This window comes from Pipistrellus hanaki (genome assembly GCF_964339955.1).
Source record: "Pipistrellus hanaki genome assembly, chromosome: 13".
Taxonomy (NCBI): Eukaryota; Metazoa; Chordata; class Mammalia; order Chiroptera; family Vespertilionidae; genus Pipistrellus; species Pipistrellus hanaki.
The window spans coordinates 46,155,238-46,178,753 of record NC_140515.1 but is presented as its reverse complement, the minus strand read 5'-3'; the positions used below and the strand labels follow the sequence as shown (position 1 = coordinate 46,178,753).

The window sequence follows — 23,516 nt, the reverse complement described above, 5'->3', positions numbered from 1 at the left end:
GGAATGACTATGGGACGTTCAGCACTGCGCCGAGATGGCTTCAAACGACCGCCGAAGGGTTCGAATCAGCGTGGGACGGGTAAACGGTCCCCCGCGCGCGCCCCCGACTCCCTACCCGCCACCCACTCTCTCCACTCGCGCGCGGTCACAGGTTTCCCAGTTCTCCCCGGCCTCCGCGAGGGCGCTACCAAGCGGAGCGAACACGCAGCACACACGCTCGGGGACCCCCAACTGGACGCGCTAAGGGAGAACCTTCCACAGCGAATAGCGCCCTCACCCCTCTGCAGCTCCGCCTCCCGTCCTCGCGTCGCCGCCGTGGCCCGCCCAGGCCCGCCGCGGAGGCTCACGGGACACGTAGTACGCCACGCCCACCTCCTCCTCCTCTCCCCCACCCGTCCAAGCTCCGGCTCCCGGGGCCCACTTCCGGTTTGCTGGCTTGGCCCGGGCGCCGAGAGCTCGGACCGCGGCAGCCCCCTTCCGGTCGGGTCCCGCTCGCCACCAGCCCCTTTTCGGCCGCGTTTCCCTGCCGCGCGGAGCGGCCAGAGTGGGAGCGAGGGGGGCCGGCGCCAGCGGTCCTGGGCCCCGCGCGCGTGTTGCTGGGTAACGGGCCTGCTCCCGGCGGCGCGGCGGTGGCGGCGGCGCCTCGGCCCCTCCTGCGCCGGCTGTGCCACTCCTTCCCGATCCTCCGGGCCCAGCCCACACTGGTCGGCCCTGGTGCGGCGGAGGCCAAAGCGATGGGAACCCCTCCGCGGTGTGCCCGGAGCGGCGGCCTTCGCCGGGGGAGCGGCGGTGTCTTCGAGGAAACCGGAAGCCCGTGGTGACCTCTGGCGACCCGTTTCCGAACGAACGCTGGGGAATCGAAACTCCGCGGCCCTCCGTCGCCGGCCTCGGGGGTGAGTGAGTGAGTGAGTGAGCGGCTGTGGCCGGGGGAGGGTCGCGGGCAGCGCCGGGACCAACGGCCGCCGCCGCCGTGACCGCCCCGGGGACGGGCCCCTTTCTGCGGCTGCCGAGCGGCCCGCGCCTGGGCATCCCTTCCCCCTGCCGGCCCCGCACCCTCGCCGGGCCGGGCCCTTCTGGGTCCTTCGTCTCACTTCTCCTTATTTTCGTCCCGGACTCTGATTGACGGGGGGCAGCTTGGGTTTTATTTCATTCATTGAGGCCGCTTCTGGACCTAAAACGTAAGAGGGACGCGTGGCCGGGAGGGCAGTAGACTTCACCCCCTCCTCATTGTCGAGGTCAACGGTGAGTATCCTCTCGCCGGAGTCACACCTGTGCGTTGGAGGGTCTTCCATCTTCTGCTGAGGGACTGCAAACTTGCAAGGTAGGCAGGCAGAGACCCCGTTCCTACAGTTAGGGAACGCAAATAAGATCCTCGCGATACAGGTTAAAAAAAAAAAAAAAAAAGGTTGTTCCGGGATGTGTGGTTAGAAATAGGCTAAGGTGATAAAAGACAGTGACTTGTACGAGGTTTGAAATGGGCCCGTGCCTCTGCAATGTGGAAGACGCTGTTTTATTTTTGTAATTTTTAATTGGATTGCGCAAGATCCCGTGGCATAATTTAAATTCCGGTTCTCCAAACATGCCGTATCTGGTTTCCCAACCTGTTGTGATCACTCACCACTACAAGCATGTGTAAAGTAGGAGTTGTGCGTCCCTCACAGGGTTGTTATAGTTTTAATGCATGAGAAAAAAAAATAATAAAGCTTTAATGCACTCTTGTTTCTAAAATCGGAAGTTGTGTACAAATGTCAAGTTTTAATTTAAAGAGACAGTATAGTGTCATGGGAAATGCGTTGGAATAAGTTAGAACATTCACTCAGGGTCTGAGTGCTGATTTTTCTAATTGTGCATTTTGCACTGGTTAAGAGATTAAATCTCTTCGTTTTCTCTGTCTCTCCAATGGTATTAAGGATTACTCTCCAAGGTACCAAAGCAAAGTCTCTAAGAGTTTTGCTGACTCTGGAGTCAACTGGTTGATTTTAATTTCTGGCTCCCACACTTTAAACTTTTCTCAGTTGCTCCACCTGTGATAAGAAGAATTTCCTGCCTACCTCAGAGGTCTTAATGTAGATTTAATGAATCGTTAAAAATAAATGAGTTTCCCTTAAAGACAAAGCATATTGCCTGACATACTATAAACACTTGGTAAATATTAATTACCAACACAGAAGCTGTCATGATTAATAAAATGTTGTGACATTTTTTCACAATTCATGAAGTAACAGAGCCAATGTGGTTATTTATATTCTGTATTATAGTTGTTATATCACTATTAGAGAATACTCATTGCTCATACTAGTAACATTTAGTGTACTACATAGGTGCTTAATTACATTGAGATGTGTTATTTTATGAAAGGAATGAAAAGAAGTAGACTGCACTTTATACCTATGTTAACCCTCAAAAATTCTTATGATTCCTGGTCACACAAATTCATTTCTGGACTGATGCAGTTAGTGAGATAATTCAGTGAGGGTTATAAAAATGAGAATGAAGTTTTTCATACTATAGATAGAACGTTATATCTGGTGCTAATTAAGCACATTTGGGGAAACTCACTGAGTTATAGGGCAATTGAGTGCTATAGTACCTAGATTGAATTGTTAGGCAATTCCTGTATCTATTATTCATTAAAACAGAGAAAGTTAGTCTTGCTTCATAGTATCTGGACTAACTTTATGAAGGGATATTCTGTCTTTTCAGAGGTAGAAATGCTAAGTGAAATAAGCCAGTCAAATAAGAAAGACAAATACCATTGATCTCACTAATATGTGGAATCTAATGAACAAGAAAATCAACAGAATGACAAAGTTTAGAGGGTGGGAGGGGAACTGGATAAAGAAAGGTGAAGGGATTAGCTAAAGAATGCAGTTTTTACATAGCCTGTGGACACAGACAATAGTGTGATGAGGTCAGCAGGTAAAGAGGAGGACATCTGCAGTATGCTTAACAATTAAAAAAAAACTTAGGAAAAAAAAAAAGAGGTAATGTAGAATAGAAAAAAGAAAGTAACAAACAGGCCTTTATTTAAACCCTACATGTCACATACTGTCAGTGATTTTAGGCAAATTTACTTCACCTCTGAGCCTCAGTTTTCTCATCTGTGGTAGTCACCATTCTAGCCAAGTTTGGTGTGGACTAGTATTACATACCTTTTACTCAGTTCCTGGCAAAAATGTGCAGTCCCTTATATCTATAGGTTGCCATTCCATGTTCAGATTAAAATTTTGCCTTCACAATTTAGGAAGGTGGCATCTTAGTGATGTAGTTCAACCCTATCATTTTATTGGTGGGAAAATTTAGATCTGGGGAATTAAAGTAATACTCAAGACAACAGATGGTATACTAGAATCTAGATTTCTGAATCTTGGGCCAGAGTTCTTTCTACCACTGAGCTCTGCCTTGTCCAGATTATTTTTGGGAAAATCAGAATCCATGCTATGTTGCCTCTAAGAATGTTGCCTCTAAGAATGTCAGTCACCAGGCTGACACTCTATCTACTTAAAAAAAGAAAAGCATATATTTGGCCCTGGCTGGATAGCTTGGTTGGAATGTTGTCCCCATATGCCAGGGTTGGGGATCTGATCCCTATTCAGAGATAGAGCAGCAGCCAGCCAATGAATGCTGGAGCTACAAGTCAGTGTTCCTTTCTCTCTCACTCTCTCTTAAAAAAAAAAAATTCAATAAATGAAAAAATTTTTAAAGGAAATACTAAATTTGGAAGCTTATTTGGGTTCATATCCCAGCTTTGCCATTGATTAGTTATGTATCTGTAATCAAAGTATTTAATGTTTCTAGAATTAATTTGTTTATAAATTAGAATAATAGCACTAAATAGAAAGAAATGCATGTGGAAGCACCAGTGCCTGACATACAGTAAGGGAGCAATTAATGGTAGATATGATGATGAAATATGAGATGATCATATTTATTCTAGAAAAAAGTCCAGTCTGTCAGAAGTATTTCCTTGTTTTCTAGAGTCTCGCACTTGTATATGTAGCATATCTCAACTGAGGGTCCTCTCGGTGTTAACTGTAGTGAAGACTGAAATTTAAGATGTTAAAAAATAATTCTGATTAACAATATTTGAGTCTATTTTTTTCTTTATGCCTCTCCTGTAGCCTCAGGAACTGTTTCCTATCCACTTGATCTGGCAAATTGTGTTTTGTTTCTCCATTATTATTGCAAAATGTGATTTTATAAGAAATATATATATATATTTGGTTATTCAGGTAACCAAAATAATATTTCTTATACAGAACTCTTGGAATTTGCTGAGGGGTAAGAGCTATGAGAGCATCTTTTGTCTTAATACCGGAGTGGGCAAAGTACCTCTACAGTTGTAATACAAATAAATACTACAGCAATTAAAAATTTCACACACTCATGAATGTAAACCTACTTTTGCCCACCGTGTATTTGGTCCCATCCTCAATTCCTGAAATCACATCAGAGCCATAAAAGTGAAATGGGCATCTTGTTATTTACTGGTGTAACAAGCTCTTTCCACAGGACTGGGTTTATGTTAATGAGAGATGACTTTTGTTCAGCACCTCAGGATGATGGCTGGTTGCCAGGAGAACCACCCATCTGATTAGAGGGTTGGAACTTATAGTCCCACAGACTTCAGGGTAGTGGAGAGGAGCTGGTGTTTGAATCAAATCAATTATGCCTATTATGTAATGAAACCTCCATAAAAACATAGGCAGAGTGAAAACAGATTCTGCATCTGTGTTTACATCTCAGCTCTCCATTTACTATGGAAAATTAAATTCCTTCTATATCAGTTTCTTCACCTATAATACTTTTAGAACAGTGACTGACACTAGTAAGCGATCAAATGTCAGCTCAAGCAAGGACTGGTAAATAAAAATATTTTTCAAGCATCAATTATTAATCTAAGATACATAAAACACCATTGAGAGTCTTCATTTAGAATGCTTTATTTGGTGTCTTATTTTAAAGGATTGTTCTCTTATGGCCTACAGTCCCTGTTACCCTGTCTTTCCCATGAGATCTTAAAAGGTTTCAGCTACTATTTCTCCTTCCATCATGTTTTTTCAGGAATATAACTCAGGTGGGGAAGTAATGCTGAATCTAACAACAAAAGTAGATGGAAAGAGTGAGTATATTTTAACTAATTAAGTAGTTGGCTTCTCTTAGATTTTAGACTCAGAGTTTGATTTGAACCCTATCTCTTATCATTCTTCACTCAATAATCAATATTGAGTATCTTCCACACAATGATGAGTTGGGGACATGATGAGCAAAAAACAGATGTAACCTCTGCCATCACAGAGCTAATGTTCTACTAGATTTAATTTTGAGCAAATTGCTTTACCCTTCAAATTCCAACCATGAATTTAAATAATATTAACAGAATGTAGTACATGGTACTGGGACATAGTGGACACTCAAATGTTAATTCCTTTGTCTCCTACTTTGAATGTATAACAAATATAATCAGTTACTAATATGGAAAGAATATAGTGGAGTATGCATTAAAATATCTAATAATAAGGTAATGAATTATACTAAAAGAGTTTTTGAAAATTTATACTTTGAGAGGCTATAAACTTGCTATTTATATCTAAGAATGGAAATTTTGATGAGGAAATCTATGGGTATAGAGTATAAAACTGTTTATTCTTTGACTGAAAATGGTGTTTCAAGCTTTTTATAAAACTTACTAATAGCTGAAATGATGGTTTTATATGATTTATAGATATCAACTATTTTAATATTCTTAAAACTCTTATGAAGTAGTTGCTATTATTTCTTATACTTTATAACTAAGGAAACTGAGGCAGAGGGGTTAAGTAACTTGCTCAAAGTCACAGACACTTAGTAGTAGAGCTTGGATTTAAACCCGTGGCAGTCTGGTTTCGGAGTCCGTGCTGTTAACCATATACTATACTGCCTCTGAAATTAACAGGAATTTTGAAGCATCACCTCAATATTCACATTATTCTAAATGTTCTTTTTCCTGTTCATTTATTCAGTGAGGCATTTATATTATACATATTTACTGTTTTAAATAGCTGTCATGGATACACTGGTAGAAGATGATATCTGCATTCTAAATCATGAAAAAGCCCATAGGAGAGAAACAGTGACTCCAGTCTCAATATATTCAGATGAGTCTGTCGCTTCACATTTTGCACTTGTCACTGCATATGAAGACATCAAAAAACGACTCAAGGATTCAGAAAAAGAGAACTCTTTCCTAAAGAAAAGAATAAGATTTTTGGAAGAAAAGGTAATTATTTATTACCTTCATTACGTTTTGTGACCCAATGAACATTTGAAAATATTTAAAATATTTAATATTTTTCTGTCCTGTCTTCCATGGTTGTACTAAATTTCCAAGGATAACTCACTGCTAACTTCAAAACCCTGAGTATTGTACTGATAGCTAGCACTGTTTTACATACGCTGTGCTGGGGGAATATTTATAGAATAGGATTTAGCAATTTGGAGGGATATTTGCCAAATATTTTTCTTAACCTCTTTCAGATTGCTTTAGTTTCATAATTGCAGATTTTTTATTCAGGATTTTAAAATCTGTGTAAAAGTTATAGCTAATAAAGGAAATTAAGTGTCAAAGGAGAAAGCGCCTGGAACAGTGTTTTAATATGCTTAATATCTTCGCCAGGACTTACCTCTTCTTTACCTCAACATTCTCTTTTGCTTTTGAACACACATAACAAGAATACTGCTTTTTAACTGATAAATTCATCTACTTACCTTTCTCCTGAAGTAACCTGACACTTAAATGTTGTAAAATATACAAGCAAGGTAGATGATTCAATTATGAATCATCAGTTCTACTTGGCTTTGTGTATTAGGACATTTTCCTCACTTATCCATTTGTTTTTGAGTTTTAAAGTTTTAGCTTAATTTGTTTCTTCGGATCAGCATATTCGTATTTCACAAGCAGCAGCTTCAGTAGAGGAGGAAGGAAATGTGTTCCTTAGCAAACATGGAAATGAATTATCTGCTTGTGAAAACTCGAGGATGGAGCTTGATAAAGTTTAATTCTTTTCGAGGAATAAGAGGAGTCTGTTGTAAAAATTATTCACAATTTCTTTGTATTCATATGAATTTACTTTAATGGTAATGAAATGAATTTGTGACATTCTGGGATAAAATGAGAAAAAGTAACATTTTGGAGCTCGTAGCTTGTATTTTTATTTAAAAATAAAAAGTATTTAAAGAAATAATGGAAATATTTCTGTAGTTTGTGGTCAATAATCTATTAATTCCCATTCTGGAGTAATATAGGATTTAATGAACTAATCCATCCTTTCCTTGACATTTTTTGTGATAATGGAAAGTAAATACTATGACTTGGAAAACACCTAAAGACTAAAAAAAATGATGTACTGTGTTTTAGTATGATAGATGAATATGCTATAAAACAGATACTGCAAAGTATAAAATATTTTAATAAGTACAGTCAAACCTCAGTTCTCAAACATATTCCATTTTGAACAGTTCATTTCTCAACCCGATAACTTTCATGCTGATACCTGTATAATCAGTCACTCATCTCTCAGGTGACAAAGGAGAGAATGCATGATTATGAGTCAGGTTATCACTAAACCTTATGGTGTAACATCTCAAGAAATTGTGCTGTGAATATTTTTTTTTCTCTTATTGCTGCTTATTATGATTAAATTTTCATTTTTAGTGTACATTTCATTTCCTTTTTATTAAATTTTCATTTATATTTCATGTCTTCCTTTTTAAAGCATTTATTCATAGTATTTATAAAACAAACAGTACATTAGACATGCACTGTGTATAATAAAGATTAAAACAAAATAGGGAGTCATTTGGGGGTCTGGAAGAGATTCATTCAATTTACATTATTCCTAATTAGGAGCCCAGCACTCAATTCGAAATGGTGCAGACCCACCCTCATGTCACAGTGTAGGGCCCTGCCTCCCTCTCCAGGCCCCGTGGCCTCGGCCAGTCGGTCCTGCCTCCATCTTCACCCCTTGAAGCAGCCATGGCCGCTGCTGATAAGGCACTCCCCCAGTGCAGGCATATGGAGGCCCCGCCGCCCCACCCCGGACACTGCACACGTAACCTCCTCCTGTCTGGTTGACCTGTTTCGGCATCTGGTTAATTAGCATATTTCATATACATATATATATATATATGGAAAATAATTCCTTTTTCAGTCACCCTTCCAGAACAAATTGAGTTTGAGAGAGGAGCTTCTACTGTAAAAGCATAAAATAGAATACTTTAAAAAATATTCTGTACTTTTTTGCTTTCTTAATCAGGAAAGGTTAATTATATGGAAGTGAAATGTTCAGATAATTACAGTCCAGGCTTTATCCCTGTATTATAATGATTAAAGTAAGATGTGATGCCATAAGAAGACTAATTGTTTTATGTAGAATACCCTTTTAAACTTTCTCTTATTCTGTATCATTAGCTTACAGATGCTTTATTAGATGAAGAAACAAGTTCTGTGGGACGAGAACAAGTAAATAAGGCCTATCATGCATATCGAGAGGTTTGCATTGATAGAGATAATTTAAAGAGCAAATTGGATAAAATGGTAAGTTGGTTTGAAAAGAATGATACTATATATTGCAAATGAATTTTTTCATTCAAGATGTTGACGTTAGATATACAAAATATTTATTAAATAAAAATTTAAAAATAAACATGCGCAAGGCAAAAATAAAAAGTATTAATAGCCTTAGCTGGTTTGGTTCAGTGGATGGAGCGTTGATCTGGGGACTGAAGGGTCCCGGGTTCAATTCTGGTCAAGGGTCAATCCCCAGTGGGGTGCATGCAGAAGGCAGCCTAACAGTGGTTCTCTCTCATCATTGATGTTTCTGTTTCTCCTTCTCCCTTCCTCTCTGAAATCAATAAAATAAATATTTTTTAAGAAAGTATTAACAGTAATGTTTACAACTTAATTCTATGCAAAATAAATTTATATATATATATAAAAACCCAGTGACCAGAATGCCGGAATGACTGCAACGACCGGTTGTTACGATGCTCATGGTGGCCAGTGAACCTGCAGATCAGGAAGTGGGGCCAATCAGCCAACCTCCTGCAGCCCCTTACCTTGGCCACTCCACCCCAATCAGGGCAGGGCTGGCTGACCAATTGCCTGCAGCCCTCCCCCCTGGCCATCCATCCCCCAATGCCCCAATTCACCGCCCTGATGGGCCCACAGCTCCCCCTCCCCCCCACTCCAATCAGGGGCAGGGCTGGCTGGCTGGCTGGCTGTGGCCCCTCCCCCTGGCCGTCCCCACCCCTGATGGGCCCCCAACACCTCCCCACACTCTGATCAAGGGCAGGGCCCACTGGCCCACTACCCACAGCCCCTCCCCATGGCTAGCCCCACCCCCAATCAGCCCCCACCACCCCCATAGGCCTGTGGCCCCTCTCCCCAGCCAGCTCCGCCCCTGATTGTCCCCCTAATTGGGGCAGGCTGACCGGCCAGTCTCCCGCCGCCGTCTCCTCTTCACAGGCCCAGCCCCTATCTGCCCTGATTGGGGCCAGGCTGTTTGGATCCCACCCATGCACCAATTTGTGCACTGGGCCTCTAATAGTATACATAATGATGTTAGGCCTTAAATACATCTAACACCACTCACTTATTTTGAAAAATCGGGACATGGTAGAATTTCTCAGTATTTTTTTTTTAAGGCCAGGGAATAATATGTCCCAAGTTGAAAAAAGAAAAAAAAAGTGAAAAACTAAGTTCATTTTCCCACCTTACTTTTAAAAAGCTAGAATCAGTTTTTTAACATCTACCTGAAAATTAATATATCACCTGCAGATTTTTTTTAATGTAATTTGTCATTTTTCCTACTTAACTAGAATAAAGACAACTCTGAATCTTTGAAAGTATTGAATGAACAGCTGCAATCTAAAGAAGTAGAACTCCTCCAGCTAAGAACAGAGGTGGAAACTCAGCAGGGTATGCCACTTACTTGCTATAAATATTTTAATGGGATTAGTACATTTTTTCCGTTCCTGTGTTATATCCATGATCACTTTACTTTATCTGTATGCTACAGCTTTAACTTATTTAATTTTTAGGCTTATATTATCTATTCTGCTTTCAACTCTTTTAACTTTCCTTAGCTATAAATTGCACTATTCTTGGGGAAGAGGAGACAGAAGTTTTTAATTCAGGGCTAGTTTGTGATAAAGTAGATGAAGAAAGTAGAGCCTCATTCTTGTCAAAACCTCTTGCCCACTGGTATGTTCTGGCTTTTCTTCCCACTAATCTTTTGTCCACTGTTAGACATGATGTTGTGGACTGGTTACAATTACGTGTAGTTGTTTTTTTTTAATTTCTGAAGGTTATTAAAATGTGCAGATGAGCAATGAGTTGCTAAGGTGAAAAGTTAGATGTGTGGGATATGAGTATAGCATGTTTACATGAACATTCTAATGAAACAAGCTGAAAAGTAGGCCTCTGAGAGACCTTTTGATAGGAGATTGGGACTTTTTTTAGGTAGACTAAGCCGCAGTGTTTCCCAACCTTCTCTCATGATGAGAATCACCTGGTGGTGTTAAAACACAGATTCCTGAATCCCAACTAAGAAGTGCTAAACTAGAATTTTTGAGAACATATAGGTAAAATTGCATACCTATCTTAGTGCTCTGTATATAACATCTGTCTTAGAGCACTAGTTAAGTATACAATTTTACCTATATGTTCCCAAAAATCCTAGTTTAGCACTTCTTAGTTGGGATTCAGGAATCTGTGTTTTAACAACTCCACCAGGTGATTCTCATCATGAGAGAAGGTTGGGAAACACTGGACTAAGGAACAGTCAGGATAAGTCAGTATTCAGTTGATCGAGGGGTCTACAGTGGAAGTTTTATGAATAAAATTGTTTTGACAATGTTCTCAGTGTCAAACTTTATACTCTGAAAGGACTATGTGGAATGATTAGCAGAGTGAGCCTCAGTTTACTCACTTTAATTTTTGTCACTGTCTTAACCTTGACTTATATACAGATTATTGATCTGTCTATAATTTTAGCATATGCTTCACTAGTATATATCTGGAAGTTCCATACTGACCAATTTGTACTTTAACCTAAACAGAAATTCAGGGATAGGGGTGAAAAATACATTGTAAAACAAGACTTGCTAGATTTCTTATTCTAATTAGCATATATTTTTAAAGTAATTACTGTTTTTAAAAAACTACTAACTTTACATATTTTATATTAGTTTTTCTATTATCTGCATTTTACTAGCCTAACTTTTTTGAAATGTAAGTAGAAGACAGAAAAAAAATTGTGATGTCTCTCCTTTTTTTTCTAGTGATAAGGAATTTAAATCCACCTTCATCGAACTGGGAGGTGGAAAAGTTGAGCTGTGACCTGAAGATCCATGGCTTGGAACAAGAACTAGAACAGATGAAGAAAGAATGTAACAATCTCAGAATAGAGCTACAAAAAGCCAAACAAACGGTACTGAAGAGTTAAATTGAGAATTTCAGATTCTGTGTGCATTGTATGAATGACTTAACTAACTTTAAAAATCACAGAGTTAACAAATTCTTAGAGTTACATTCTCTGAAAAATTCACCTTTATCCTTCTGTTTGTGCTGAAATATGATATACTGTATACTTTAGTATAATCCCAGAATTATATAATTTTGTTGTATAAAAACTAACTTTTATAAAGCTTATTATTTATCAATTTATTAAAGCTATTCTTTCAAACTTCCCTTTCCTTCAATTTCCTTAAATCATTTTTCTCTGGTTTAAAGAGAGCTTGGTTTTAAGTTTCCCTTTTATTTTCTTTAATTTAATAAATATAGACACCACAAGAGACAACTTGATTTTTAGAATTTTTAAAAAAGACTTTACGGAGGCCAATCATTTTCAGAAGTCTGATACTTTGGGGCAAGTTTAATTCTCAGCAAATAGCTGAGAATTTAAGAATTTGGGGCGGGGGGGGGGGGGGGGGGGGGCGGGAGGGAGAGGGAGAGGGAAACAAACCCAAACACCCCGCTTAGCTGCTTAATTGTGGTCAGCTTTAGGTCTCCCAAGAGTCTGTTTACTAATACTTCACATTGGGTTCTAACAAGTTTGGATACATGTTTTCCGATGTCATGGCAAACAGTGCTGAAGATGAAAAGAAGAGATGATAAGAGAAGCAGGGTGGTGTGAGAGCAGTGCAGCAAATGCAAATTTTAAAAGTTATTACAAGAAATTTAAAAACTTAGTAGTCTAGATTCAGATAGCATTTATATGCATTATATATACAGTCATGTATTGGATAATTATTTCTCAGCCCAACCATTTTGCCCATCTGAGCATTTCAGCACTATTGAGCTGAGTCACCTACCCCAGGTGCCTCTGGGATGTCACTAACTAAAAGAACACTACTTCCAACACTTCCTGACAGCCAGCCAGGGTGTGCCTCTGAATCCCAACTGTCCTTATATAGAGCTCATTGCTACAGTCAGTCTTTATTGAAGGTGACCACTGGTTAAGAATGAGCCAGGAATCAAGAGTAATACAGCATCCTGCCTTGGCCTTGACTAAATGAATTCCTGTGAACTGAACAAAGAACTTGTCTTGGAAACAGTACAAAAATTAGTCAACTCTTGTTACAGTCAAAATGTTTCCTTTTTCCTATTTGACATCTCACGTTGATTTTCCCAGCTTTGAACCTGTGACTATGTTCCACAATTCCTTCAAAGGCTTTTCGCAGCCTTTCCCACAAGCCCAGCTGCCAGTAGCCCTGAGAGTCTTCTCAAAAAGATGTACTTGCAACTAAAGATCTGCACCTTGAAGCTCTGAATTATAACTGTCAAAAGCTCAGAATGTAGAATTATACATTCTACTTCAAATAATTTGATAGCTTTTATACATAATAGATATTTCCTTAGAGTAGGAAGCAACACCATAAAATCATAAAAAAACTTGGCTCATAATTGTGTGTATATGAGTTATAGTTCAGTTATTACTCTTTTCCACTAGATGGTGCTAGGGGATAAATTTGCTCTTAGTTTAATTCATCTATCATAAATCACAGAAACAGACAAAGATAGAAGAAACTTTATCACTTCTTACTACTGATGAAACAATCTGAGAGGCTAAGAAACCTTGAGTCTAAGGTGAGATGGGGTGAATAATCTTTTTATAAAAAGGTCCCCATCTCATTGGTATTTATTTATTTGGCAGGGAAAGGTGAGATATAAAGTTAAAAATGCTTACAACTACTATAAGAAAATAACCAGGAAAAGAAAAAGTGGAAATGCTTAATTCATCAAGGGTTCCAGGTTGAGATCTTACCTTGACATTGTGGGATGTGTACTTTTAAATGCTATTTCAAAGGTGGTGTTAGCATGAGAATAAAAAAGCAAGACAAAGAGAAATATATGTTCACATTAATCTTGCTTATATCTACTATAGCCATATTTATAAATATTTTTAAGATAGTACTTTCTGTGAAACATATACCACCATCTGAAAAGTGATACAGCATCCTATGTGAACATAATAGTGTTTTTTGGTTTGTGTGCTTAAATATTTAGTGAATTCATTTGATTAGTGTTTGGTATTAATGAGGTCAAGGTTCCAGGGTCAGTTCCACTATGGTCCTTTTAGACCAGTGGTACCTTTCGGACCTCACGGACCACCAGTGGTCCGTGGACCTTCGGTTGGTGACCACTGTTTTAAACTTTCTGTAGCCCCCAATATTCCAGCCCTTGTTATCAAGTATAGTTGATACTTTGAGAAAAACAGCCACCATTGCCAAAGAAGTATAGGACACACTGGATCAGTAAAAGGAAGATGTTGTAGATGTCTGAGGTACCTAATAATGGCCCATTTACAATGTACTATAGCACATGTGTCAAACACAAGGCCCGCGGGCCAAATCCAGCCCGCCAGGCCTTGCAATGTGGCCCGCACCGCGCTGTCATCACTGCACTCCGCTGTCAGTTTATGACATTGTCAGTTTATGACTGTTCAGTAAACCATTCGGCCCGTGATTTAGGCTGGATTTTAGATTTTGGCCCCTTCTCTGATTGAGTTCGACACCCCTATACTATAGTGTACTGTAAGGTCTGAGAAGTCCCATCTAGTACAAGAAGCTGTTTAACTTGAGCAATGTTTCCCAAGCCATGGGCCTGCCCCTTCATGGGAAACTCCCACATCATATGGCACCAGTTAGGAAACAGACCCATACTGCCTTTTAGAAAACTGGCAAACTAATGACTGGCCAGGAACTGGATTTTTTAATATTAGAGACAATTCATTTGTGCTTAATGCTAGTTTACATTAAATTTTTCTGAATTGTTAGGCAATAGCTGAAAAAATATTTTTCCAACCCAAAGGTCATAATTTTAAAAATATATCATTAGCTTTAAAAATGAAGTGGCTCACTTAGTTGATCGGGCATGCACCAGGAGGTTACTGGTTCGATTCCTGGTCAAGGGCACAGGACTGGATTGCTGGCTCCATCCCCAATGGCAACCGATGCTACACTCTCACATCAATATTTCTCTTCCTTCCTCTTTCTTAAAAAAAAAAAAGGCCAATAAACTATTCTTTTAAAAATGAAGGTTTCAATTCTATATTAAGTATACATTGATTTAAATGCATATTTTTAATCAGTGATACAAAGAAGCTAAAAGTGACCTGATCTGATTCCTTTATCTCTTATGGAGAACAGGAGAGAAAAATGTCCAAGGTCATATGCTATGGATCTTTTGTGAGTCTTGGGCCAGTTCTCTTTTCTCCTATTGTGCTCCCCAAGATAACACCTTAAAAGTATTTTTAGTTGGTATTTTCTGAATAATCAGAGATCCAAAAATGCTTTAACTCCTATAATAGAAAATATTTTAATATTTCACTCTCCCAAATTTACAATACTCACAAAGTCCTTAACAGCTTTTTAATGTTCCATGTTAAAACATATTTAGATTATGTAAATAAAAATATTAAAATTAAATTTTGTTCTCTCAGCTTATACTGGCCACTTCTGCCAAGTGAATTATACCCATGATAGTGATTTTTGTTACAGATCCTTAAATGAGGATGCACTGAAAACAAAGTGTGTTACAGAGTTGTCTTGAACATATTTACTTTTTAATATCTGTTATTTTTTTCTGTCATATCTATAATCTACACCACTAAAACTTAAAATATATAAAAGATTTCATAGACTTATTTATGTGAAATGAGGAAGTTTAGGCTGATATATTTTTAAAATAACCTGTTAAATTTTGGTACTTATAAAAAATATCAAAAAGTGAAATATAAATAAAACTTCATTTTCTCGTGGAATTCATTCACATGTAATTTGAATGAGCTTTACTTTGTTATTTGTTATCCTTTTTTAGAATGTAGACTTTAGATTTCAGAAGTATACTTTATAAGATTCCAAATTCTTTTACATAAGAGCATTTTTTAAAGCAATGATTAAATAATTAGAATTGATTTTGAAATATTTTATGTAAGTTTGGAGGTATTTTTATAAAATTGAACATCAAATCCAGTTTATGCTGTAGAGTCATAGACATAACTATTTGAAAGATGTCTCTGGTATTGAGAATAAATAGAATGTAACAACTTTTAAACTTTTTTAAAACAAATGACAGGATCCATCCCAAGAGGACAATCTGCAGAACAGAGATCTCCAAAGACTAAGCATTTCAAGGTATGAACATTATTCAGCATTCAATTATAATACATATCTGACTATTTCCATAGACTACTTTGTATATAGGTACTTCGGTTGTTTTTGTGTGTGTTTTTTTGACTTAGCCTTAAAAATGGATATTATTTGGGTACTGCGTGTAATGTCTGATCCCAGTATATAAAACACATTTAACTGATACTTAAATATGCTTGAACTTGAATAGTATAAAGATGCATAATGGAATGCCTTAAGACAAAATTTTTGAACATTCAATAATATTTTAGTTAGGATATCAGAGAGTTAACTGTGTAGAAGTGTTCTGTAATAAATTCTAATTTATAATATACATAGAGAACTATGCATTTCTTACACAGTAGTATCACTTATCTTAAGGATAAACATGGACAGCCTTAGTCTTTGGTATAACATAAATTCTAAGAGAATTATCCTCCTTGGATAAGAACAAAAGTAGTCTGTTAGGTGTGCAATAAGCATGTGTCTTAAAAAATAAAAAAAACTACGTACATACTTTTAAAAATTTATTGCTAAAAAATGCTAACAATCAGAGGTAAATGTAGAGTGTCAATTAAGAAAAGTGGGCTTTTACACAAATTTACTTTGTAAGCAGGACATCTACCCCTTCTTGAAATGTGGATAAAAAGGTTTCATTACACTTAAGATTTAGAATTATGAAATATTATAGTGGGGTTAATAAGGTTGTGTTGACAGTATGCATATGTGAGTGTTTGATAAATGTATGGTGGTGATATGAAAAATATTACCCCACCAAAGCCAATCAGACTGGATAACTAAAAGATGCCTTTGAGCAACAGCACATTAGAGTGAAGTAAATTCTTGTTGAACCCATTTCCTCCAGTAATATTCGGTAACCTAGTTTGCCAAGTTGCCTTGAGAATGCGAATGAAATGCCTAGCACTCAAACAACTTTGTTTGTTTCATCTATTGTTTTTAGGGTTTCATTTTGGATGTTTCAGTGTTGCATCTCAGTGTTTGAGTAGTTTTATAAGTTCTTTATAGAAACCATATATATTAGTAGGATTTTGCTTGCATGGCATTTAAAGCAAAACTTCAATCCCTGTTGGGGGGGCAAAGGGGGTCAGTGTTGCAGTGTAATCTCAAGGATGTCTTGATAAGTGAAGATTAGTTAGAACTCTGCTAAAGATTTGTGGGTGACAGCTTTCCTTTTCTAATCTCACTTAAGTAATATTTAAACATTTTATTTAAGTAGATTTATTTAAATAGATAAAATTAAAAATAAATTTGTAACACCTCGAAGACTACAGCACTTTTAATGTTAGTTGTAAAGTAACTGCCATTACTTTGTTATCCACAAGAGGGAGAGCTTGTTCTTAGTAATAATTTCAGATATTTATATCTGTAGTTTTCAATCCAGGTGACATTAAAGACAAAAGAAAAAGACTAGTTAGATGTGCAACTTCGTGACCTCGCTGTTAGTTTAGCATAATCTACTAGTATAAGCAATCTTCATTAAACTGAATTGGAAAATCTGTATCAGACATTGCTTTTAATACCTCTATGATAATTCTCTTTTATATGCTTAGCTATTTTGAATGTTTAAAATATGTTTGATATTCCAGTATCCAAACACTATCTTGGGTATTTGCTTTTCTACAAGTCAGGTACTGATTTACCATCTCATGACAATAATGGCACACTATTTTTTTTTTTTTAAATATATTTTATTGATTTTTTACAGATAGGAAGGGAGAGGGAGAGAGAGTTAGAAACGTCGATGAGAGAGAAACATCGACCAGCTGCCTCTTGCACACCCCCTACCGGGGATGTGCCCGCAACCAAGGTACATGCCCTTGACCAGAATCAAACCTGGGACCTTTCAGTCCGCAGACCGATGCTCTACCACTGAGCCAAACCGGTTTCGGCAATGGCACACTATTTTTAAGCAGTATGATTCATGCTGTGACTGTCTGCATGAATTATTAGCACACATACAGTGTTTATATGTACTGCTATGTAATGAGTAACTCTGGAAAGCACACCAAATGCCCAGGATTGCACCAAGGACCAACAACTCTCTTCACAATGAAGATAGGTTCCTATGTGAAATATTCAATGTAGCACCATCTCAGATGTTTACTGATGAAGTAGAGGTGATTAACTAATTTTTGTGACATAATTATTTATACCTTTCAAAAACCTGCAAAAAGCCCTGTGATTTAAAAATATATATATTTTATTGATTTCAGAGAGGTAAGGAAGAGGGGAGATGAGGGAGAAACATCAATGATGAGAATCATTGACCAACTGCCTCCTGCAAATTATTAATGGATAAATAATAATTGTCTAGTTTTCAACTGTTTATACTTCATTTTCTGGGGGCAAACCCGCAACCTGAGCATATGACTTGATCTGGGGATCGAACCATGATCTCCTGGTTCATAGGTCAACGCTCAACCACTGAACCACACCAGCCAGACATCCCTGTGATTTTTAATGTACTGGTTAACAAGTGATGTTTACAACAGACTAAAACCTGCAAATTTCTCTCAGAGGCAGAGAAAGTATTCCACTGCTACTATTGAAAGCATTCTGAGTAGAATGGAATATTTTGATAAATATATATATGTAACCTTACATAATTCAAAATAATGGTTTTTTAATATATCTGTTGCTTCTGTGATTAAAATAGGACATGAGATTTAAGTATCAAGAATAGTATTCCTTGAAATTTGTTTTAAAAGGTTTTCATTTAAAGTTAGTTAAAAATTAAAGCATGAAGTGACATGTCTGTCCAATTTGATATCATTGCTCCTAAAATTACACTAATCTGTACGAAACAATAATGGTCATTTGAACACTGGTAACAATTGTTCTTACTCTCATATTTTATGTATTTTAGAACAGCAAAGGAAGAATATATGTTGTAGATTTTGATTTATTTAGTTAATAAAGAACCTAAAAAGGGGAAAAAATCATGAATATCCAAATAAGAATATTTAATTGAAGATGAAACTTATAAAAAAAAATTAGGTTTAAAATAACATAATTTGTCAGATAATTGAGGTAAAAATACTTTTAATCATAAAGATAAGAGGCATTTGTCAAGTTTTTATTTCTGTTTCATATGATCCTCTCTCCTTAGTTTTTCCCCCGTACCAGGAAATCATCTGGCTTTTCATGTCTTAATGCTGTCATGTCACATTGGTTTAGTACCAACAATATGAGACAGCCCAGTGAAACAGAAAAGAAAGGAATACAGGAAACCCAAATTTTATTTTAATGGGGCCTGGGTATACATTCAGCAATTGATATGAGTATTTCAGTTCACAGTGTCAAAACAGAATAATCATAAGATAAATAAAAATTTTAAACCCATACATGAACATCACTTTAGTTTTGATCAGTTATAAATGAAGAACATATTCCTTACTATACAATTGCACTGTAGTCTGTGATAAAATCTCAATTCTGAGAAAAGAACTATAGGAAACTCTGGTTAAAGTACTTTTTTTCATAATACTCTTTTTAGTATAGTTCTGTTAATGGCTAGAAATTAGGTCAGCGTTATTATTATGAATAAAGTCTTTTCACTTGTTATAATGCCCTAATTAAGTATCTTTCAATTATTTAATGAGGAAATTTTAATTTACATAATATCAAAACTAATTCAAGCAGAAATGCAGATATAAGCAATTCTATTTTAAAGTTATGCTCTCTGTTCACAAAGAGAATGACCATTAACTTTTTTTAAAACCCTGTATTTCAGTGACGATGTGCAAAATGTATACTGGGAGCTGAAGAGAGAAATGTCTAATTTACATCTGGTGACTCAAGTACAAGTTGAACTACTAAGAAAACTGAAAACCCCAACTGCTATCAAGAAAGGCAAGTCAATGTTTGCCGGAAACCACTGATTCCAGCCAAAAGCTTGAAGAGCAACTAAGCTATCATATCTTATCAAAATCTCATCAAATGAGTTTGATAAGCCAAAGTATATATAGTATGTTCACAGCCTACCCAGTCTCTGGCTTCAGTCTCATACTGGTCAACTTCACACATAAAGGTGTTGCTGATGTGTTTTTTCTTCAGTACTGTATTCTTTCCCCTTGTGGCTTTTTTTTCTCAGCCAAGTGTTGCTTATGTGTATAAGGCTGAGGTGTTAAGTTTGCTCTAGTTGACCTTTTACCACAACTACTACATATATTTGGGGGGGGGAAAAAGACACCAAGACACCCAAAGATATTTTTCATTACAGAATATACCAAAGACCTAGCTCTTTCAATTGTTTTGAAAAAAGTAACTTTGATTCATTATTTGGTTTTCATGTTTTGCAGTTATTTTTTTTCTGTCCATAAAAGATAGGTTATTTAAAAGAGAGGCTAGATGCTTATCTCCTTTAGCCAAACAAAAATTTTTATTGCTTTGCCTTTCATATTTCACTGTTGTGTTGCTGGCTAAACTTTTAAGAGTTTTGTGTTAACTAGTAGTAGTTACTTTGCCAAAGCTATTTCTATACCTCAGAGAAAAATCAGTGTATTTATACCTTTTATTACATAATAGTTGTATTTCTGAGAAGTTGTGTGATATAAATTTGAATGCCTAAAATTTACTTTTTAAAGTAATGATATGAATTTTTATAAAAAATAATCATTATCCAGTTTTAAACTGTTTATACTTCAGATTGTCCCTAGAGTGCAAAAAAATTGTATTTTATAAATAGCTCTCCTCAGGAGTATACACTAGTGGGCGGAAATGTTGCATATTGTGAAAACTAAATTCAGAATTTGTTTCATTTTCTAAAGTTAGTGACTTATGAATCAAAACAAAATAATAAGGTGCTTTGGCAAGCCCTCACTTAATTTATGGTTCATTTTGTCTTTGAGTGTTCTAGTGGCCAAGATTATACATAAGGGAATATAAGTTGAGGGTAGAAATAAGACTTCTCTTAAAAGGGACTCATTCAGTAATTTTGCAGTGAGTTTTCAGTGTGGCTATTTATATAATAAATATAATTTCCATATAATAATAAAGGAGAATGCTCTCTCCTATTTAGAAATGGTTCATTCTGTGTCCTGAGCTGGTGATAAGTTTTTAGTGCTTCCTAGGACATTTTGTATAACAGTGGCAGGCTTGAGGCCACCACTTCTCACTATAAAACTCAATGCTCTGAGGAGTAGACAGAGACGAGACGAGATTACCTTTTTTCCTGACTACAGTATATCACCCTGTCCCAAAAGCTGAACAGTGTTACTTCCAATTCTCCCACACCCCTGTCTCTCCTTCCAAGCAAAAAGACGGAGCTTATTTTATAATGTGGTTCAATTGCTTTGTCCTAAAACTATATAGAGTCAAACTCAGTTGCAATTGGCATCCTTTTAGGATAAATGATCTTTCTGCCCTAGGAACTGGAAGAGTAACAAAAGCACATACTACCATTGTATTGGCTGTGACTAAATAACAGCTTCAGAGCAGTCTGTTTTCTAAGCCATTACATGTTTACTGAAGACATTTTTGTTGTTTTATTTTCTTGGCCTATACTGTAACAGTAGCAGAACTTACATTATATGTATTTAATAAAATACTGGATTATTTTATATATGTTATTTAAACTATTATATTCATAAAAGCCTGAACACATATTATTTAGGTCTCACTGATTCATAATATAATTCTTTCTGAAAAAACTTGCTTTTGGACCACCTATGGAAAAAAAAGATTTTAATAAATAAAGGAATATGATATTTAATAATAAATACTGAAACTTAAGGAAAGCCTTATTCTCTACTGAAGTAAAAAGTCTGCAAGCCTTCTCTCTCCCCATTAAGAGCCCAGAACAGAATCTTTACTTGTATTTTAACTTTATTGGTTTCCCACTTTTTGAAATTTTAAATAATTCACCTTTAATGGTGCATTGATACAGGCGGGATAGGATTACTATGCTTTGTCCATTTTGCAAGTGAGAAAAGTGTTACCTGGGACAGTGCAGTGACTTCTCTAACTTGGAAATGTTCACTTTACTTCCAGTTATAAATTCAACCAATTAATGTTAATTTTATGATAAAAAATGCCATGACAACTGACATTTGGCCTATACTTTCTCTTTTAGCCTGCACCCCTGTAGGATTCATGGAAGACCTTGGGAAAGAAAGCACAAACCTGCACTTGACGAATTTCACTGCAACATATAAAAGACATCCCCCTCTCTCACCAAATGGCAAAACTCTTTGTCATACCACATCTTCCCCTTTACCAGGAGATGTAAAGGTTTTATCAGAGAAAGCAATTCTCCAATCATGGACCGATAACGAGAGACCCATTCCTCATGACTGTTCGAACGTTCAGGAACACTACTCGTATGGCAGAAATTCTCTGGAAGACAATTCTTGGGTACTCCCAAGCCCTCCTAAATCAAGTGAAACAGCATTTGGGGAAACTAAAAATAAAACTTTTCCTTCACCCATCCTGCCACCCCCACTTAACTTGGATCAACGTAATCAAAACTGCCTTTATAAGAATTAATTCTGAAGAGATCTGTGACTTGGTCATGAGGCTGCTGTACCTCCAGCAAGTATTCTTGAGAAATTATTTAATAAACTGAAAGCAGGTTTGATTAAACTTTTGCAAAGTTCTTCAATGTACACATTTGCACATACTGTAATGTATTATGTAGTTGATTTTCCAGTATGAGAGCAACCGTTCAGCTTCACATTCTGGCTAAAAATCAGATATATACTACTAATAAATTAATAAACTTGAGGTGTTTCAAAAAGACAGTCTGTCTTTGATAATGTTTGTACATTTCGGCCTCACATAAAGAATGGAATTGAAAGTTTTTAGATATGGTTTTACAAAGCATGTGAAATGTCTAAATAGCTATTCATTAAAAATAGAGGAGGCCATTAATATAAGAGAAAAATAGCAATGCGAATAGTTATTTCCTGTTGATAAATGTGAAAAATACAAATAAGTAGAGGAATAATACTATGTAGGTTTTCCATCTCTATATGCTATTGTGTTTCAAAGTTTAAGAAAATTTTTAATCACAATGTTTTTGATAAAGTTTAGAATTGCAATTTGAATTTTAAGATTTGAGGTAACCTGAATATAGAAGCCAACTAGTTAGAAGTAAAGCATCACAAAGGTTTCAGTCTAATTTGTCCCTTTAGGGTCCATAATGAAAATCTAAAGGTATAACTGTATAAATTAATTTTCTTCAAAGGGTCTACAGTACGTTCACTCGTTATGTAGAGCAGCTTATAAATTATTCGATTTTTTGTAATGTGTTACTTATTGAGTGATTTTTAATTAAGTGATTTAAGGATTTTAATTCTAGAAACCAAATTCTGTGCCATATTGATAAAGCATAATTATAAAATGTCCTCAAACATTCTAAATGGCCTATCATTTATAAACAAAGAAATAACAAGGATGGCTTCACATGGAAACTTATTTAAATTCTTTCAGGGCTGCAGTATTAAGAATATTAGTTATAAAATGTATTACTTGATTTCATACGTCCTTTGCTTGAGATAAAGTGTTTCATGTGGGAAACCTTTAGCCTTTTTAATAGACAGTTTCAAACATCCGTCTTAAACTCAAAAGAATATCTCAGATCACGTCTATATTATCTGAATAGCATACATACATAAACAATGTTCACTGTTCCTCATATATTTTTGTCTTTCTATTATCTTACTCACTTATTCAGGCTTGTCTGTGATTAATGGAATTGGTGTCAGATGCTGAAATTTATTCTGACCAATGAACACAGCTGACTCAAGGGAGTAGAATCTCCTGCCAAGTAACAGAACAAAATACAATATGCATAAAACAAACACAAGACTCCAGGCTTTAGC

The 23,516-nt window shown here is 36.7% G+C and overlaps 1 protein-coding gene across 7 annotated transcripts; it reads left to right on the top strand.

The window, feature by feature from the left end:
* Positions 1 to 381: 381 nt before the first annotated feature.
* Positions 382 to 22,431, top strand: AZI2 (5-azacytidine induced 2). Of its 7 annotated transcripts, none has more exons than XR_014796655.1 (9): positions 382 to 893; positions 5,065 to 5,122; positions 6,042 to 6,259; positions 8,450 to 8,575; positions 9,859 to 9,958; positions 11,323 to 11,471; positions 15,620 to 15,678; positions 19,427 to 19,723; positions 21,767 to 22,431. XR_014796655.1 is itself a non-coding variant. In XM_084902506.1 (9 exons), exons 2-9 carry the CDS (start codon positions 5,089 to 5,091, stop codon positions 22,177 to 22,179), a joined length of 1,218 nt encoding a protein of 405 aa, XP_084758632.1. In that variant the 5' UTR covers positions 384 to 893; positions 5,065 to 5,088; the 3' UTR covers positions 22,180 to 22,431. The 7 variants fall into 7 exon arrangements, 5 of the variants coding, with proteins under 5 accessions (XP_084758632.1, XP_084758634.1, XP_084758636.1 ...); XM_084902506.1 differs by having other exon boundaries at positions 384 to 893; positions 19,427 to 19,545; XM_084902508.1 differs by having other exon boundaries at positions 384 to 893; positions 11,323 to 11,481; positions 15,633 to 15,678; positions 19,427 to 19,545.
* The last annotated feature ends 1,085 nt before the right edge of the window (positions 22,432 to 23,516 follow it).